This window comes from Eurytemora carolleeae, unplaced genomic scaffold, assembly GCF_000591075.1.
Source record: "Eurytemora carolleeae unplaced genomic scaffold, Eaff_2.0 scaffold1309, whole genome shotgun sequence".
Classification (NCBI taxonomy): domain Eukaryota; kingdom Metazoa; phylum Arthropoda; class Copepoda; order Calanoida; family Temoridae; genus Eurytemora; species Eurytemora carolleeae.
Window position 1 is genome coordinate 29,305 of NW_019397203.1, and position 20,808 is coordinate 50,112.

The window sequence follows — 20,808 nt, forward strand, 5'->3', positions numbered from 1 at the left end:
TTACATTTAGGAAATAAAAAAAAATTAATGCTAAATGAGTTTGAAAAACGTAAAATTATAAACTTGTAGACACCATTTTATTTCTATTTTCCACATGGGAGGGAGGGAGGGACAGATTACAGCTTTCTCATTAGGTATCACTATACTAAATCAAAGAATTATTTAAAAAGACGATATCGAATTCGTCACTGAATTCCCATGTTTTTTGGGACACCCTGTACATGATATTTAGTTTACAGGAAGATGGAATTTTCTATTTTTTAAAGATTCTAAATTATAACTAAAGTAAAAACTAGATATGCATTACAGTATATGTAATTCATTTTTTCCAATGCAATAAACTTTAACAGTTCATTGACTCGACATAAATGAAAAATAATCCAATTGAAGCCCTCTTCAAATGTCGTCTTAGAATCGATATTCTAAAAATTTGTGAAACTTAAATTGACAGTTTATCTTTCTGATAGTTTCATTAGATTGATAATAGGTTCCTTTTTCCCATTTATTTTTGTTTATTAAACGGAGAAAATAAAGTGGGTTTGTTGGGATCAATAAAAGTGATAAAAACTTAGTTGATGGCTTTAAAATGTCGTCATACATGTCTTGAATAGTAATAATTTGAACTTCTATCGAGTATGGATTATGCCACTTAAAAAGCAAAATTATCAGCGTTAGTCATCAATAAACCTTCCGTGATATCATGTGAGTTGCCACAAAAATGTTTGCCCGATCGGTTAAGCCGCGCGTTTTGACGTTTATTGGATACAATCGGACAGATTGTATAAACAGATGATCTAAAAATTCTTTTTATATTAACGGTAAAAACGGAAAAAACGAAAAAAAAAACAGGTAAAAAGCATCTTTTTTTAAAGGTAGAATGCAAAGTACTCCAAAACACAGACTGTTTCATTTGTAAGTTTTGTTATAGATATTTCTATAATTGTCAGAAGAAAATCATGGAGAAAAACGTTATTAAACTTTGAATTGATAATCGATGTTCATAATGTACAACTATTGTAAATTTTAAATTGCGATGTAACATTTTTAGCTTTTAAATTCAGCCATTATTTCTTCTTGCAGTGTGAAAAAATACAACTTAAGCCGTTTTGACGTTTTTTAGATATAAACAAACAAACTGGTAAACGGCAAGTAACAAACAGACAAACAGATATTCTCTTAGCATGAAAGAACACCAAACAATAGGTAATAAAATTTGTAAACATGGGTGTATAATTTATGGGTATGAGGAGGACTAAACGTGTTTTTTTAAAGAATATTCCTGATTTGTTCTGGCTTTAAAGCAGGAGGATTTACGCTAAATTTTTTCCCGAAAACACCCACTATTCTATGCGTAAAGTAGTTTTATGTGGCCCTTTCAGAGTAGCATTACCGAATCACAACGGTACCTTTAACACCCTTTACTGAGTTTTTTTTTAAAAAGCGATTTGTCGATGAGGTTGCACACATGTAGTATCACTAATTGCAGGAGCGCAGGTCTTATAGGAGCAGGGTCGGGGGGACCGCTATTTATAGAGGGATGGGGGGATGTTGACCCCTCCCCCTTGGAAAAACATTTGAAGCGCAACATAACTCTTCGCTAACATATGTATATATATAAAATGTTAGCTATAAGGCTAACTAAACGGCTGAACTAAATTTGCTGAATGGGCACCACGTCGCGTCGTTGACATAGGCTATAAAATCTAATAATTTTTTCTATTCCACGGGCAACGCCGGGCACTTCAGCCAGTATTTATTTTATATATACATAATCAATTAGTGTTATGTTATATTATCATCATATGATATCATTATTAATCTGTTTTATTATATTATCAATGATTATCTGTATATCTGAAGTCTATAACCTCATGGCTCAGCATTAAAAAGTTAATCACGTAACCTTCATTGTCCTAAAGAACTTAAGCTGCAGTGCAATTGGATGGAATTTATTTTTGGACGATTATAACTTTTAAAACACTCTTTTAGAGTTTAATGGATAAAATGGATTAGTAAAAATGTATCTTAGAAAAGTAAGATTAGTAGCGATCACCATCGAGAATCTTTCGCCGTAAGCCTATACCCCCTTTCATTTTTCGCGAACACTCCCTTTTGAAGATAGATTAAGGATCAGGATGGTATGGAGGACGGATCGGTTGGGGGGTAAGGGTTTAGGGAAGGGTTTTAACTAACTAAGAGAGCTAAACATCAGAAGGTTTACTATCAATACACTTATCTCTAGTATATATCTGTTATCTCGGAGTTTGTATGAATTTAGATTAGAACAGTTATATTTGAACCTTGTATTTGAACCCGGTAGAATAGGGTGCAGGAGATTAAAAGATTCCAAGATGAAGATCTAAGAAGATATAAGAGGAGAACATGAGAAGAATAGAAGATATAGGAGGAGAACATGAGAAGTATAGAAGATATAGGAGGAGAACATGAGAAGAATTGAAGATATAGGAGGAGAACATGAGAAGAATTGAAGATATAGGAGGAGAACATGAGAAGAATAGAAGATATAGGAAGAGAACATGGGAAGAATAGAAGATATAGGAGGAGAACATGAGATTTGCATGCTTGCAAAAAGTATCATGGCAATCATGAATTTTATCATGCAATTGATAAGGCAACCGTTTTCAATATGCATTTCTTAGAACAATGTTGTTAAATCAGCAGAGCAATCCTTTACAACTACATTTAGAGAAAGGTTATTCTTTTTTATCTGATCTTTTTCTTTTACTCTAATAGAATCTCAAATCATTAAAGTAAAATTATTTATCCTTCAATCCAACTATCATTCTACTGCTTGGATCCAACTATCCTTCTGATGCTTGGATCCAACTATCCTTCTACTGCTTGGATCCAACTATCCTTCTACTGCTTGGATCCAACTATCCTTCTACTGCTTGGATCCAACTATCCTTCTACTGCTTGGATCTAACTATCCTTCTACTGCTTGGATCCAACTATCCTTCTACTACTTGGATCCAACTATCCTTCAACTGCTTGGATCCAACTATCCTTCAACTGCTTGGATCCAACTATCCTTCAACTGCTTGGATCTAACTATCCTTCAACTGCTTGGATCCAACTATCCGTCTACTGCTTGGATCCAACTATCCTTCTACTGCTTGGATCCAACTATCCTTCTACTGCTTGGATCCAACTATCCTTCTACTGCTTGGATCCAACTATCCGTCTACTGCTTGGATCTAACTATCCTTCAACTGCTTGGATCCAACTATCCGTCTACTGGTTGGATCCAACTATCCTTCTACTGCTTGGATCCAACTATCCTTCTACTGCTTGGATCTAACTATCCGTCTACTGCTTGGATCCAACTATCCTTCAACTGCTTGGATCTAACTATCCTTCAACTGTTTGGATCTAACTATCCGTCTACTGCTTGGATCTAACTATCCTTCTACTGCTTGAATCTAACTATCCTTCTACTGCTTGTATCTAACTATCATTCTACTGCTTGGATCTAACTATCCTTCTACTGCTTGGATCTAACTATCCTTATACTAATTGGATCTAAATATCCTTCTACTGATTGGATCTAACTACCCTTCTACTGATTAGATCTAACTATCCTTCTACTGCTTGGATCTAACTATCGATTTCATTCTAAACTATGCTTCTTTGATCTAACCATCATTAAAAACTTTATTCCTTTAACTTTTCTAACTATCATTTCAAACTATGTTTTTTGGATCTAACTATCAATATCATTTCAAACTATGTTTTTTGGCTAACTATCATTCTAAAGTCTAAACTATATTCCCTCAATTTTTCTAACTATCATTTCAAACTATGTTTTTTGGATCTAACTATCTTTCCAATATACTCCTTTAACATATCTAACTATCATTACAAAATATGTTTTTTTAATTCTAAAAACTATCATTTCAAACTATACTTTTAAATCTAACTATTATTCTGAATTATACTTCTTCAATTTAAGTTTTCCATAAAACCGACTTTATTAATTTATTTAACAAAATCTAGGGGGAAAAGTATGATTAAAGCTAATCTCCTTAATGTTAACTATTTATCTACAATATATCTCATGATGAAAATATTTAAATCTTTAAAGATCTGGATCCTAGAAATCTTGAATGCCTGATCACGAACTCTAGTTTTTACGATCTTTCATCCGTGGAAAATCAGTTCTTTGAAAACAAAATTTTAAGTAAAAGAATCCTTTCATAAGCTCCCTGGCTTTCTTTCGGGGAGTTCCTTTGCTAGGTGAGCGCGTTGTTTAAAGGAGCGCGCGTGTACTACCAAGCGCAGTTGTTCACTCTACATCGTTGAAATCACTACAGAATGTTACGCACGGTACGCTTCTAAAAGGGTGGACAGAATAAAACGAACATTTCGGTGTTAGGATTAAATGAGTCAGATATAATGTACAAATGGTGGTAAAAAAGTATATTTGGAACTGAACTGTACGGCAAGTGTGTCGTGTGCAGTACGGACTTGTACTTTTATACACAAGCTGTCGTATTGGTGAAACAACTAAAAATAGTTTTCAGATTATACATTTTATATTCACAAAACTATAATTTTTTTCAAGTGTTGTTATGTTTTCTAAAACAATTCCAAAAGCATAGCTTTTTTTCGTCATTAGATATTTTGAACGTTCTTAATATCGATCATTTCTGAAATACACGAAAAAGGCTAAATCTTTCAGTTTTCAATAGTAAAGAATCAAATGAATTTTTGCCACAAACTCTGAGGTTTTAATCACTTCATCTTTGCAACCCAATGTCGACGTAGACCTTAGATATTTTAAATATGAATTCTGATAGATGAAGATATCATAGTTTGCAATATCAAAGGTTTACGCCATTAGTTTACAAAATATAGAAATTAAAAAAATTTAAGTTTGTGGCAAAACTCAGCTACTTTAGTATCTATATTCAGTGTACTGCAGATAGTTTTTAACTGTATTTTCTATAAATATATATAAATCTTGTTCNTCCGGGACGTACTTTAGAACCAACCTTCTATTCTCAAACAGTGTTCCCCAATAAAAGACGACTGCAAAGTTTAAATCAATCTTATTGTCTAAATTCACGTTTTACACATATTTAAACATATTTTTACATCCTTCCCTTCAAATTCACCAAATCTCTAAACATTGCAAAAAACTGAATTACTTAACCTTGAAAATTCTAGTCTATTAGGATAAACATAATTAATTTATTATTTCCTCTTTTATCTTATTTTCAAATTACGAGATTAGGATTAGAGATTTGTGGAAATAAAGCGTAATTACACGTATGCAAAATTTATCTTTATTTTTAACTTTATTTCCTCACGACTCTTAAAGAAGTTCGAACCCAGGGGTTAGAAAGAATTGCATGGTTGACAATTTTATAATCGGGTTCAAATCGTGTAATGTTGTATCAAAATTACGTTCAAAATTTTGGATTTTTAAATGAAAAACTATTTATAATTTTGTATGAAACAGTAATTTGAAAATAAATATATATATTAGATAAAATATCCGCCATGAAATCAAAAAGTCATTTACAAAATGAAATTACCAACGTCTCAATTTTATATCGAGGTCAAACCTTGATTGGTTATAAAACTAATTTGCTCTGGCATTGATGAATGATAGAGCTCTAAAATCTTGTAAAATATGAAGTTTTATGAATCAATGGATGATTGCACCGTTAGTTTGACGAGATTTGATCAATTTACATATTTATTAGAAGAACAAATAGCAAATGTATTGATATAGTATGGATGAGAAGTTTTTATAATTTCAAATCAAACATTTTAAAGTTTATGGTTTGGCGAACTTGAAATATTCATGGTTCGGTTCATTCTTGAGTTCTCCGTTATAAATAAAATTGACAAATTGTTTTTTAATTTATGCTTTTTGTCTTATAATCAAATTTAAGAAATCTCTTTTCTTTATATTTTCAAACCTTGTATTCCTCCTTTTATTCCTTTGTTCCTTCTTGTATTCCTCCTTGTATTTCTTGAATTCCTGCATTCCTTATTGTATTCCTTGTGTTTCTCCTTGTGTTCCTTGTATTCTTTATATTCCTCCTTGAATTCCTGTATTCCTTATTATATTCCTTGTATTTCTCCTTGTGTTCCTTGTATTCTTTATATTCCTCGTTGAATTCCTGTATTCCTTCTTATATTCCTTATATTCCTTATTGTATTCCTTGTGTTTCTTCTTTTGTTCTTTGTATTCTTTATATTTCTCCTTGAATTCCTGTATTCCTTATTATATTCCTTGTATTTCTCCTTGTGTTCCTTGTATTCTTTATATTCCTCCTTGAATGCCTGTATTCCTTCTTATATTCCTTTTTGTATTTCTTGTATTCTTTATATTCCTCCTTTATATTCCTTGTATTCCTCCTTATATTCCTTCAATGTCTTCATTCATTCCTCCTTGTATTCTTTCTTGTGTTCCTTGTATTCCTTCTTTCATTCTTCCTTGTATTCCTCCTTGTATTGCTCCTTTTATACCTCCTCGCATTCCTTATATTCCTTGTATTCCTTCTTGTATTCTTTGGATTCCTTCTTGCATTCCTTCTTGTATTCCTCCTTGTATTCCTCCTTGTATTTATTCTCGTATTCCTTTTATTCCTCCTTGTATTCATTGTATTCCTATATGTATTCCTGGCGTTCCTTGTATTCCTTGAATTCCACCTTTATCCTTGTATTCCTTATATTCCTTGTATTTCTTGTATTCCTCTTTTCATTCCTTGTATTCCTTCTTGTATTTCTTCTATTCCTCCTTGAATTCCTTGTATTCCTCCTTGTATTCCTTGTATTCTCTGTATTCCTTGTATTCCTCATTGTATTCCTTGTTTTCCTTCTTGTATTTCTTGTATTCCTCCTTGTTTTCCTCATTGTATTCATTGTATTCCTCCTTTTATTCCTTGTATTCCTCCTTGTATTCCTTGTATTCCTCATTGTTTTCCTCCTTGTATTCCTTTTTGTATTCCATGTATTCCTGTTTGTATTCCTTGTATTCCTCTTTGTATTCCTTGTATTCCTCCTTGTATTCCTTGTATTCCTTCTTGTATTCCTTGTTTTCCTTCTTGTATTCCTTCTTGTATTCCTTGTATTCCTTCTTGTATTCCTTCTTGTATTCCTTGTATTCCTTCTTGTATTCCTTGTATTCCTTCTAGTATATCTATTATTCCTCACTGTATTGTAAAAGGTTGCAAATGTAGATGGATAAGCGTTGAATTCTGAATGACGAGCATATAATTAATATCTCCAGGTTCTGGTTTCATTTCTCACAAAGGTCATCTTCGATTTTCATCTTCAGGACATTTGATAAAACTTTTATTCGTCGAAGGTTCTGTTTTAAGGATTACCCTGGAAAATTAGTTTTAAATTGTAGGTAAAGAGGGGATAGGGAAATAAAGATTTGGGATACTCGTTGTTCTATTTGTAAATCTCTAATAATCTATGCAACAAAATTCTCATTAAGGAAAATAAATCTAATTCTAAAATTGAACAGAAAATCTAGCTTTATTCTGAGAGTATAAAGGTTCTGTAATGATTAGAGATTTTTCATTTTTCATTTTTAACACATTTTTTAATAACGTAAAATATGAAAATAATCAGTTCTATGTTTATGATGATGTTTTATCGTCTTTTAAATGTCTGGAAAATTTTTGGACACCCTGTTCCCAAGGCAAGATAATTTTTTTTAGGTCAAAAATGTTATTTTAAATTAATTTTACCAGATTAATCCTGTTTCCAATACTTAAATCTAAGTACGCCAGGAAAATTATAAGATGTACACAATATTTAATTTTGTTTAGAAAATACAAAGAACAAAAAGTACAAATTTTATCAAAATATGTAGTAACAATCTATATATACGGTGTAAGATAAATCTAATTATATTGGAACGCTCCAAGAAAACTGATTACTAATCAAAGATTTTATTTTAGGCGTTATTGGGAGGTTTTCTCCTGTTTGCATTAGTAGAAGCACAGAGGAATATTTTCAGAAATATACTTTTTAATTTTATCAAATTAAAAAACACAGAAAGCGTAATTTCAAGTGACAATCCATGAAAAGATGACATAATGTCCGATTTACAACGGAACCCATAAAAGCTTTGTTTGATCAAATATGGATTAGACATTTATGTTTTTGTTTCTTTAAACTATTTCTTCTTTTTTCCGGCTTCTCTACATGCAAAAGTGACTAGCGCATTTCTAGCTTATTAGAAGCAATGGAGAAATTATCAGAATTAATCACTTTTCAAGTCATAAAACGACGGCATCTTCCAAATTTATGATCAGATTAAGGTTTTAAGGGTACCACTGTAAATCGAGCTTTGCCATTTTTACATGGAGGGTCACTTGAAGTTACGCTTACATTCCCTGTAAATCTTTGTTAATAAATTTTTGAAAATATAATAATAAACTAAAAATAATTTCTATACAAGTTTTGTTTGAAAGGTTTGATGAAGAAAAGGATTTTATTTTGTTTGTGCACCGTTGTGTGTTGAGGCTAATGTAAGAAGAATGCATTGAATGCATAACCTTATATTGAGATTAATCTGATATTATAAAGAACCAGAAACAGTGGTAACAGGACACCTAGACAAAATGGACAGTTTGGAAGTAACGGAGTAACCAGGTAACCCAAAAATTAATGTTTTCATTTAATTTTGGGTAGCTCCCAACCTTTTTTATATCCCAAACTTGTTCATTTCCCTACCTTGTTCATTTCCCAATATTGTTCATCTTCCAAAGTTGCTCTTCTCCCAATCATGTTCATCTCCCAAACTTGTTCATTTCCCAACCTTGTACATTTCTCAATCTTGTTGATCTCTAAAACTTGTTCATTTCCCAACCATATTCATCTCCCAGCCTTATTAATTTCTCAACCTTGTTCATTTCCCAATCTTGTTTATATACAAACCTTGCTCATCTCCCAATCATGTTCATTTCCCAAATTTGTTCATCTCCTTGCCTTGTTCATTTCCCAAAAATGTTCATCTCCCAACCTTGTTTATCTTCTAACAATGTTCATATCCCAAAAAATGTTCATCTCCCAACCTTGTTTATCTTCTAACAATGTTCATCTCCCAAACTTGTTAATCTTCCAACCTTGTTCATCTCCCAACCTTGTTCATCTCCTAACCTTGTTCATCTCCAAACCTTGTTAACTCCCAACCTTGTGCATCTTCTAACCTTGTTCATCTCCCAACCTTGTTCATATCCCAACCTTGCTCATCTCCCAACCTTGTTTATCTCCCAATCTTAATATATCTCAAACCAATTAGAGAAACTAAAACCTTTTTCCAAAATCAAACTCTCTTTTATCTCCGCCAAGCATTTCCATTTCACTTTAAAAAAATAATACATGCATTTAAGTCCTTTAACCTTGGCCCCTTCTCTCCCTTCCCCCCCTTTATTACCCCCACCTGCCCTCATCCCGTCTCCCCCCTCATCCCTCATCCCTCCTCCCTACTTCCCATCTACCAAACCCTAATTTCAAGCACATCTCAAAGTTTTTAGATTCTCTCTCCGACCGATCAATCTTGACGTTTATGCACTCCCATTCATTCCTCCTCCGTCTTGATTACTTACTATTCAAACCCTGTATCTTAGTTCTATTTAGGAACGGAGCTAGGGATGCAGTAGGAACTGAAGTGTATCCGGGATGTGACGGGAAGGTTTGTCTTCCAGAAGCAGATCTATGTGCTAACCGGAAAAACAAGGTAGAGCAATACTTCATGAACCTTGATTACCAGAACCCAGATCCGGATACTAAAACCTAGATCAGGATACTAGAACCTAGATCAGGATACTAGAACCTAGATCAGGATACTAGAACCTAGAACAGGATACTAGAACCTAGATCAGGATAGATCAGGATACTAGAACCTAGATCAGGATACTAAAACCTAGATTAGAATACTGGAACCTAGATCAGGATAACAGAATCTAGAATAGTAGTAGGGTTTAGTATACTTGGAGTAAGAAAAGGATAAAAAATAGCACTGAGGCGCGTATACAAGGGGGGGGGGCAGTAGTCCTCTTGCCTGCCAACCTCTGGTAAATAAAAACTAAAAAGGAAACTATGTTTAAAAAGTAACACCTGACAATGATAAAGACTAAGGGTTTGCATAAACTCCCTGTTAATACAAAATTTTTCCGGAAACCAGGAAGCTTGTCCAGCCTTCCAAAAACGTTGAATGAAGGAGAGAGAATTCTTAGTCTTAGCTGAAGATGAGAATACTTCATTACACAAGATGTACTATGACGGAGGCCGGGTAGACTCATTGCACTCATGGCCGTACTTACACCCTACAAGACTCTTCTGAGAAAATCATTGAAATGTTTGTGCAAGCAAATTCTAGAAAATTTAAGTTGAAGTTGAAGTTGAATTTGATGATGGGGTCAATTTTAAAGATTTCAAAGAAATTTCGTTTTATGGTGAAAATTGAATATTTTAATAATGCTGTGATTAATGATTCATTTAGCTAGGGGGGGGGGCTAACCCGATTTTGCCCCCCCCCTTTTAGCACATTACGCCCCCTCTCGCCCCTCCCCCTGATTCGACTGTAGTACGATCATGATTGTTGACCATCTTTTATCAAATTTTGCCAAATTTTTCTTCGGCGCTTCGAGCATCATTCTTACAAGAGTTTTGTTCAACTTAAAGAAAGTCAGGAAAAGTATATATGTTACTTCTTATGGGGATTATAATTCATACATTTAAGGTTACAAAGATGAATTACAGAATTCTGATGTGTAGACTGCAATAAGGACTTAAAACACAGAGTGAATATGAAATGTGTGCGATTCTCGCACACATTTAACGAGTTCACTTATATCGGTCATTTAACAGTACAGTAACTGCAAGTAAAACTTTTTACATAAGAACAAGCCATTAAGGGTGTAATAAGAAATTGTATATATTGAGCACAGACCCAGACCTGCAACAGTTAAAAATTTCTGTTTTTTCGACTTCAAACCCTTTAAACAGCGCTTTCATTTTCAAAAAAATTTTCAACACGGAGGGGCTAATTCCGCACTGTACCCTCCCTCGAAACCCTTGAAAATTAAATTTTGCCCCCCCCCCCCCATACAAAATTGCTAGTTGGAGACGGAGTTAAGTGATATTACGTTACAGTTAAAAAGTTAAAGTTAGTTTTTCGAGCAAATAAATAAATTTTAGACTCTTTAAGGGTAGTTAAACCTAAAAATGTAATGTGTTTGATGTATTTTTAAGATGTTAAGTGACTTTTTGAACATCAATATTCCAAATCCTGTATACGCGCCTGATAGTATTCACGACTCCAAACATAAGATCTTCTGTAATCTTACTAGGAAGAGGAGGCGGAGCAAGGGGGAATTAGTTAAAGTTTATAAATGAGCAGATTCCTATGTTTCTGAATTTAATGACCCTGTGTTGAACCCTCTAATATGAGAATAAACCTCTAGGTTCTGCATATATTAAACAGTCTCACAACAAACAAACAGTAAATCTTCAACAAACATTTTTGAAAGAATAAACAATAAACAAACCATTGAGTTTTAATGTGTGTGTTTTTTCTTCCAAAAAGCCGGAAATCGTAAAATGGAATTAACTTGAACCTGTATCCTGTAAAATATATCCTGTGTCTTTGATAGATTTTCTTTAACCTATAATATCCTGTTCCAAGTTTAAGATTAAAGAATTTATTAAAAGATCGACCTTGTACCGGTATCAGTTCCAGAGCAAACACCTTTAATTCATGAACCCAACCCAACCCAGTTTAATAGAGAGACAGGAAACCTGGAGTTTTTCAACATTCTTTAACACGGCAACAGCATTCCAATCCTACACGGGGATACATAGTTCACATAGCAGGAAATTAGGAGGGTTAGATATAGATATAGATATCCTGATCTAGGTTCTAGTATCCTGATCTAGGTTCTAGTATCCTGATCTAGGTTCTAGTATCCTGATCTAGGTTCTAGTATCCTGATCTAGGTTCCAGTATCCTGATCTAGGTTCTAGTATCCTGATCTATGTTCCAGTATCCTGATCTAATTCTAGTATCCTGATCTAGGTTCTAGTATCCCGATCTAGGTACTAGCATCCTGATCTAGGTTCCAGTATCCTGATCTAGATTTAGTATCCTGATCTAGGTTCTAGTAATCTGATCTAGGTTCAAATACCCTGATCTAGGTTCTAGTATTCTGATCTAGGTTCTAGTATCCCGATCTAGGTTCTAGTATCCTGATCTAGGTTCCAGTATCCTGATCTAGGTTCTAGTATCCTGATCTAGGTGCTAGTATCCTGATCTAGGTTCTAGTATCCTGATCTAGTTTCTAGTATCCTGATCTAGGTTCTAGTATCCTGATCTAGGTTCTAGTATTTTGATCTAGGTTCCAGTATCCTGATCTAGGTTCCAGTATCCTGATCTAGATTTAGTATCCTGATCTAGGTTCTAGTAATCTGATCTAGGTTCAAATACCCTGATCTAGGTTCCAGTATCCTGATCTAGGTTCTAGTATCCTGATCTAGGTTCCAGTATCCTGATCTAGGTTCTAGTATCCGAATCTAGATTCTAGTATACTGATCAAGGTTCTAGTATCCTGATCTAGGTTCTAGTATCCTGATCTAGGTTCTAGTATGATGATACCTGGAAAGAAAAAAATTAAACCTTAAAATAACTGAAATGTAGAGCTTTCAAATGACACTTGATTGTATAAATTGATTGAAAATTGTTCTCTCAGTAACTTATACAAAGGTTTTTTTTCGGAACACCCTGTATGTGTTACATGAATATCTATATCTATATATAAAAATGTTTCAGGTAGGAGAGAAGGAGTATGATGGTAAATCCTACTGGTTTTCATGGGACAGCGATGAGGCAGTTCTCAGGAACGCCAGATGGAACTGGTTTACTGCTAGAAACTACTGCAGGTAATCATTCAAGGAACTACATATAACTCTCATATGATAGAAACTGTTCCAAATAATGAACAAAAGTTAATGCACAGAAACTCTCTACAACATGTTCCAGTTAAGGAAACCTTTCAGGAACTTTCAGTGAACCATTGATATTGTTCCAAGCAAGGAACTTATTAGTCTCAGGAACGTAAGATTTGTCTGTTGTGTACTTGAAATAAGAAACAGGTTTGGTTAGATTAAAATTAAGAAAGGCGTGGTTTAAAAATATTTAACACATCTGACAAGGGTTTCCTTATCCTACAAAAACTCTAAATTGAACTATACACAGACATCCATAAACTATGCATAAAGTCATAATCTATTAAGCGTATCCATCCATCAAGAGTTAATATTAATCTCTGCTGAAAATGGTTTTCAATTTGTTCTTTGTATCTAAAAAGTCCACATTCATCTCAATATCTTTGTTCAGGAAAAGATGTATGGATCTGATCAGTATAGAGAGTCAGGATGAGCAGGATTTCCTCGGACGGGAGATGAAGAAAGCAGGAGTAAGAGAGACCTGGTCCAGTGGCCGACTCTGTGATAAGGAGGTAATCAGCTTGATTAATTAATTTCTATTGATGCAAAAAATCTAAAATCAGGGTTAAAACTTTAAAAACTTTTTGAAATGACATTAGCACATCATGGTAGAAGAACTAAGATGAAACATTAAAGATTAAGGTTACAAAATAGAAGATACATGATGGAGGATACAATATGGTGTATTCAAAGTGGAGGATGGAAGATTAAAAATGGAGGGTTTTGAAATAGAGGCTTAATAATGGAAGATTCCAGATGTTGGTCTCAATATGGGCGGTTCAAAATAGAGGATTTAGAAGGAGGATTCAAGATGGAGGATTGAAGATGGAGGATTCAAGATTGACAATTGAAGATCGAGGTTTCAAGATGAAGGATTCAGGTGGAAGGATTTTAGATGATGGATTCAAGATGGAGGATTCAAGATAGAGGATTCAGGAAGGAGGATTTAAGATGGAACAGATGTAGGTTTTAATATGGGTGATTCAAAATGGAAGATTTAAGATGTAGGATTCAAGATGTAGGATTTAAGATAAAGGATTCAAGATGGAGGATTCAAGATGTAGGATTTAAGATAGAGGATCGAAGATGGAGGATTGAAGATGGAGGATTTAAGATGGGGGATTCAAGATGGAGGATTAAATATGGTGGATTTAAGAAAGACAATTAAAGGTGGAGGATTCAAGATGGAGGATTTAAGAAAGACAATTAAAAATGGAGGATTCAAGATGAAAATAGGCTTAAGGGACTTAAAATTGGGGATTTAGAACGAAAAATTTAAGATGGAGGATTCAAGATGTAGGATTTAAGATGTGTTTCAATATGGCGGATTCAAGAAGGAGGATTAAAGATGGAGGATTTAAGATGGAGGATTCAAGATGGAGAATTCAAGATAAAGGATTCAAGATAAAGGATTTAAGATGGAGGATTCAAGATGTAGGATCCACGATAAAAGATTCAAGATGGAGGATTCAAGATGGAGGATTCAAGATGAAGTATTTCAGCTGGAGGATTCAAGATGGAGGATTTATGATGTAGGATTCATGATGAAGTATTCAAGATGGAAGATTTAAGATGGAGGATTCAAGATATAGGATTTAAGATGTATGATTTAAGATGCAGGATTTAAGATGGAGGATTCGAGATGGAAGATTCAAGATGAAAATAGACTTGAGGGACTAAAAATTGGGAAATTAAAACGGAAATTTAAGATGAAGTATTCCAAATGGAGGGAGATGGAGATACAGAATTCAAAATAGGGAATACAAGATTGAGGATTCAAGATGAAGTCTGAAAGATTGAGGATTCAAGATGAAGTCTGAAAGAGGGAGGATTCAAGATTATGAATTCTTGATTTCTGATGTTTGAATTTACTTCCTTGTTTTCAGGTTGATGGATGTGACCAGCCTAGGTTCCAACCCTACAATATCCGAGGTTGGTTCTGGGCCTCTACTCTACAGGGTATGGGAGAAACCAACGTGTTCGATGGAAGAAAGGTACAATTTTTTAAATCTGAAATATGTTGATTTTTTGTAAGATAATTGATTTAATTTATTTTCAATTGTTTTCCTAATTTTTCAATATAACTGCCTTATTATTAATAATCATTTATTGATTTCAGTATAACGCCTGGTCCTTCACTGGTCCCCTGAACAAGTCCCAGCCTGATGGTCTGCTCAAGGCTGATGGGTTCGGAGAACAAGCTTGTATGGGTCTTCTAGATGATTTCTTCGGAGATGGACTTGCTTGGCACGACACCAAGTGCAACGACAGAAGGAACGGATTCAAACATCAACAAAATTTTATTTTTAAATATTTCTCCAGCTCGTTAATCTTGAAAACTTGGAACAATGAATCATTCAATTCATAAATTTAAACCTTTAACTCCATAAACCATCCTCAGCTCTCAACCTTTTCAACAATTTAACCATTAACCATAAACCATCCTCAGCTCTCAACCTTTTCAACAATTTAACCATTAACCATGAACCATTGAAACTTTAATCCTTTAAACTAATGATCTCTACATTTTATCTAGTATTTTAAACAAAGAATACTGGAACCACTGATCTCATATTCCTGAGCCTATGTTTGATCCTACCCTGAGCTAGGTTGATTATCTGTGAAGATCTACCAAAGGGAAACATCAACTTCGTGAGACAACAGAATCCAGGAGTTGTCATTCCCTAGATGCATTCCCCAGATTTATTTTCACACTTATTTTTTTGATTATTTTTCCTTTTTCCCTTTTTGTCCTTTCAATTTACTTACTTTTCTTCAGTTTCTCAGCCTTTCTTCAGACTCTCAACCCTCCTCATGTTTCTCATCCTCCCTCCTGTTTTTAAACCCTTCTCCTGTTTCTCAACCCTCCTCATGTTTCTCAACTCTCCTCATGTTTCTCAACCCTCCTCATGTTTCTCAACCCTCCTCATGTTTCTCAACACTCCTCATGTTTCTCAACCCTCCTCATGTTTCTCAACTCTCCTCATGTTTCTCTACCCTCCTCATGTTTCCTAACCCTACTCCTGTTTCCCAACCCTCCTCATTCTTCTCAACCCTCTTCCTGTACTTTTTCCTGTTTTTCCTCTTGCTCTAATCCCTGACTGTGTTCCTGAACCTATTTAACCCTAAACCTGATGCTTGGGCATAAACTAGAACCTTGAGGGCATTGTAAAATTATATATTTATATATGTATTTAGAACTAATTATATCAAGATAGTAAACAAATATATTTCTTCAGTTTAGTGATTGAGCTTTGGATTGGAACTGAACACTTGCCACAAACTCTTATTTTAAAATTCATATTTCTTTTCAACATGATATTGTAAACCTTAGAAACAAGCTTTGATTATTTAATCTAATAACACACAGAAGAAATAGGTCAAAGAAAATGAGTTTTTGTTACAAACTCAAATTTTTTTATCCTTGTATATTTAAAACCTGACAGTGTAAAGCTTTGATATTTCAAACTTTGATTATTTGATCTTATAGAATTCATAGCTTGAAATATCAAAGGTCAATGACATTGGACTGCAAAGATAATGGAATTAGAAAATCAGTTTTTGTGACAAAAACTCAATTCCTTTACGCGACTTTACTGGTAAGAGTTTGATTTTACTGAAAAGTATGGGAAAGAAATTTAAAATTAGAAATTCAAAACATTTTTGCTTCTCTCAGGAAGAGGAGTTATGACTTACGATTGAAACCATAGAATATTTAAATCTTATGCAAAATTTACTCTAGCTTGTCGTGAACAGAAGTCATAGTTTTAAATATCAACATCAAGGTTGCAAAGATATAGTAAACTGTAAAGATATCAGATTTAAAGATTGGAAGAACGTAAAGATATCAGATTTAAAGATTGGGAGAACGTAAAGATATCAGATTTAAAGATTGGGAGAACGTAAAGATGTCAGATTTAAAGTTTGCAAGAGTAAAACGTTAGATTTAAAGATTGAGATAGAGTAAAGTTCGATTAATCAGATTGAACGAGGGAGGGGTGGCTGCTCTCAGGGTTTTGGAGTGCTCCCAGGATTTTGGAGTTGCTCGACCAGGGTTTTGGAGTAAAATGTGAAAATTTATCCGACCTTTAATGAAATATCCTTTAAAAAGGGTAATTTGAAACCGAAAACTGAAAAAATGGTTCTTCTACCCCTTTTTACTGTCTTTGTTCAGATATTTGCAGGGAAAAAATCGCAAATTTCAGTCCAAGTAGCCTGTGGTCATCATATAGTTCTGATTAGCCAAACTGACGACATTTGTTTTAATTTATACATTAAAGATTATTGATAAATGTAAAAAAAAAAAATTTAGCCAGAGACATAAAGGAATTATTTGAGCTGGTCTAATACATCTCAAGCTTTTCTTTAGAAAAACCCAATTTTTCGCTTTAAAAAATCTGTAATTGATTGGTGCCATAAAAAAATAACTCAACAGTCACAAAATAAAAATTTTCTATGTCTAATTAAGATCCTTCTATTTGGCGCGCACTATACCAAAAATCATCAAATTATTGAGATATCTGAGGAAAACTAAGTAAAATGATCAGATTTTTTGTACAATTTGATAAATCTAAAAGACTTAATATTTGAGTAGTGGGTAGTAGAGCCATTTTTTCAATTTTCGGTTTTAAAGTACCCTTTTTAAAGGACTTTTCTTAAAAGTCGGATGGGCTTTCACACTTTTACTCTACTGGGAGCAACTCCAAAATCCTATAGAGAACTTCAAAACCCTAAAAGCTCCAACCCCTCCCTCATTCAACAAGTAAAGATTAAAGATTAAAAGAGTAAATATAATTAAAGGAATTGAGTCTTTGGAACAAAATCAAATATTTAAACCTCAATATCTTTAGAACTCGAAGTTGTAAACCTTTGATATTTCAAACTCAGATTATTTGATCTAACAGAATTCATAGAAATATCTAAGATCTGCAACATTTGGTTCCAAAGATATAGTGATTAGAAAATCAGAGTTTGTGACAAAGACTCAATTCCTTTAAGATTGATGATTAAGGAGGGGGGGGGGGGGGAATGACCTTTCCCAACCTCTGAAAGTGTGAGAAAATGATTCCCTGAGACTGGTTTTAAACCTTATATTTCACGAGATATCAACGCAAATGAAACCTTAATGTCAGGAAGTCAGCTTTTTGGCAATGAGCACTGTATGTATGTTTGTTGTGTATACGTGTTACGTTGTATTAATTTATATGCTTTTATAATTATCTTTAAAGATATATGGGATAGATAGATAGATCATATGTAGATTGATGGACAGATACAATGATTGTAAGACAAGGAAAGTTATTTCAGAAGTGTACACATCTTTTGCACTGCAGTCTACTGTCTCAGGGCGGTAATGTAAACACAAGACGGATGTCGAAGCCTGAAATGGGATCTATCTTTCACATAAAAAATCGATGAAATATTCTGGTCATATTTTCAAAATTTAATGCTTTCAACCTCCTCGGATAATAAACGAACACTGATGCATCTATTCTTGTTTACAAATTCCGCCCAAAGAGAACTGTGGCCGAATTTAAAGAATTTGAGCGGCGGTTTAAATTTAAGCCGCGGTTTAAATATGGTTGGTTCAACTTAAAATTGTATCAAATGTTTCAAGATTTAAGCCGGCGCTAAATTTAAACCGGGTTTTGGTGGATTTTGGTGGATTTAAACCGCGGCTCAAATTCTTTAAATTCCATCTCTGGTTTCAATTTGTACGCAGAGTATACACGACCGCAATAAACTTTCCTTGCCTTACATTCTTGGACAGATAGATATGACTTTATCAAAAGATTTTTTTTAAACATGAAAGTTTTTACATTAAAACTATTTATTAAATCTATCAAAATTGAATTGATATGACATTTTATGGATAGGAAATTTGTATAAAGGACCATTTTTCATAGATAAAATCTGCTTAAAATCTTCGAAACGTTTTTTACGTACTGCAGAATTACCAAATGAGGGTGGTAAGTTTCAAGCGAATTTTTTAAACATGCAAATTTATATCTGAGGTCCTTTGAAAATAGTTTTCCGGAATTTTCGCCATTTTTACTTGTCGGGCTCTTTTCAGTATTTTCAGAAATAAACTTTATAAACAAAGTTATATTTTCATCCTTAACAACTGGTTATTTATTTTTAACTACCGGAGACCGAGGGGAGGTTGTTATAGACAAACTAAAGAAATAATAAAAACTTTACGAAATTAGTGTTCAGTGTTCAGTGTTCAGTGCATCCGGGTTCAGTGTTTAGGGTTCAGTGTTCTGTGTTTGCAGTGTTCAGTGTTCAGTGTTCAGTGTTCAGGGTTCAGTGTTTAGTGTTTAGTGTTTAGTGTTTAGTGTTTAGTGTTTAGTGTTTAGTGTTTAGTGTTTAGTGTTTAGTGTTTAGTGTTCGGCGTTTAGTGTTTAGTGTTCAGTGTTTAGTGTTTAGTTTTTAGTGTTTAGTGTTCAGTGTTTAGTGTTCAGAGTTCAGGGTACTGCGTTTAGTGTTTAGTGTTCAGTGTTTAGTGTTTAGTGTTTAGTGTTCAGTGTTTAGTGTTTAGTTTTTAGTGTTTAGTGTTCAAAGTTCAGGGTACAGCGTTTAGTGTTTAGTGTTCAGCGCTTAGTGTTTAGTGTTTAGTTTTTAGTGTTTAGTGTTCAGTGTTTAGTGTTTAGTGTTTAGTGTTTAGTGTTCAGTGTTTAGTGTTTAGTTTAGTGTTTAGTGTTCAAAGTTCAGGGTACAGCGTTTAGTGTTTAGTGTTCAGCGCTTAGTGTTTAGTGTTTAGTTTTTAGTGTTTAGTGTTCAGTGTTTAGTGTTTAGTGTTTAGCGTTTAGTGTTTAGTGTTCAGAGTTAAAGGTACAGCGTTTAGTGTTTAGTGTTCAGTGTTTAGTGTTTAGTTTTTAGTGTTTAGTGTTCAGTGTTTAGTGTTCAGAGTTCAGGGTACAGCGTTAAGTGTTTAGTGTTTAATGTTTAGTGTTTAGTGTTTAGTGTTCAGTGTTTTGTGTTTAGTGTTTAATGTTTAGTGTTTAGTATTTAGTGTTTAGTGTTTAGTGTTCAGTGTTTAGTGTTTAGTGTTTAGTGTTTAGTAAATATTCACCCTCTCTGAGGGATTGCAACGGAATATTCACCATCTCTGAGGGGTTGCAATGGAATATTCACCATCTCTGAGGAGTGGCAACAGAATATTCACTCTCTCTGAGGGGTTGCAACTGAATATTCACCATCTCTGAGGGGTTGCAACGGAATATTAACCATCTCTGAGGGGTTGCAACGGAATATTCACTCTCTCTGAGGGGAAGCAAAGGAATATTCACCATCTCTGAGGGGTGGCAATGAAATATTCACCATCTCTGAGGGGTGGCAACGGAACATCCACCCTCTCTGAGGGGTGGCAACGGAATATTCACCATCTCTGAGGGGTAGCAAAGGAATATTCACCCTTTCTGAGGGGTGGCAACGGAACATCCACCCTCTCTGAGGGGTAGCAACGGAATATTCACACTCTCTTCGAAATAGCAACGGAACATCCACACTCTCTTCGAAATGGCAACGGAAAATCAATATTTGCAAAATAGAAGAAACCCTGCATTTCGAGAAAACGGACATTTTAAAATAAACTTTTAGTCATACACCAGTGATTTGTAATCAAAGCCATCTCCAAATATCATGTTTTTGGAGACAAAAAAACTGCATCCAAGTATAAAGAAATAACGATGTAAAAATAGTAGATTGATATAAATCGTGAATAAAATGATAATTGCTAAGTATTATTTATTTTTAGATAATGATTAATGAATGTGAAGAAGTAAAGAGACAGCTGAAACTGTTTTG

General features: G+C 34.0%; 1 protein-coding gene across 3 annotated transcripts; it reads left to right on the forward strand.

The window, feature by feature from the left end:
• Nucleotides 1-4,268: 4,268 nt before the first annotated feature.
• LOC111712710 (uncharacterized) lies at nt 4,269-16,237 on the forward strand. Of its 3 annotated transcripts, none has more exons than XM_023487404.1 (9): nt 4,269-4,347; nt 7,950-7,996; nt 8,581-8,646; nt 9,634-9,733; nt 12,824-12,933; nt 13,391-13,511; nt 14,886-14,993; nt 15,119-15,273; nt 15,609-16,237. In XM_023487404.1, the coding sequence occupies exons 1-9, from the start codon at nt 4,336-4,338 to the stop codon at nt 15,685-15,687; spliced, it is 798 nt and encodes a 265-aa protein (XP_023343172.1). In that variant the 5' UTR covers nt 4,269-4,335; the 3' UTR covers nt 15,688-16,237. The 3 variants fall into 3 exon arrangements, with proteins under 3 accessions (XP_023343172.1, XP_023343174.1, XP_023343175.1); XM_023487406.1 differs by having other exon boundaries at nt 8,587-8,646; XM_023487407.1 differs by having other exon boundaries at nt 8,593-8,646.
• Nucleotides 16,238-20,808: the final 4,571 nt, after the last annotated feature.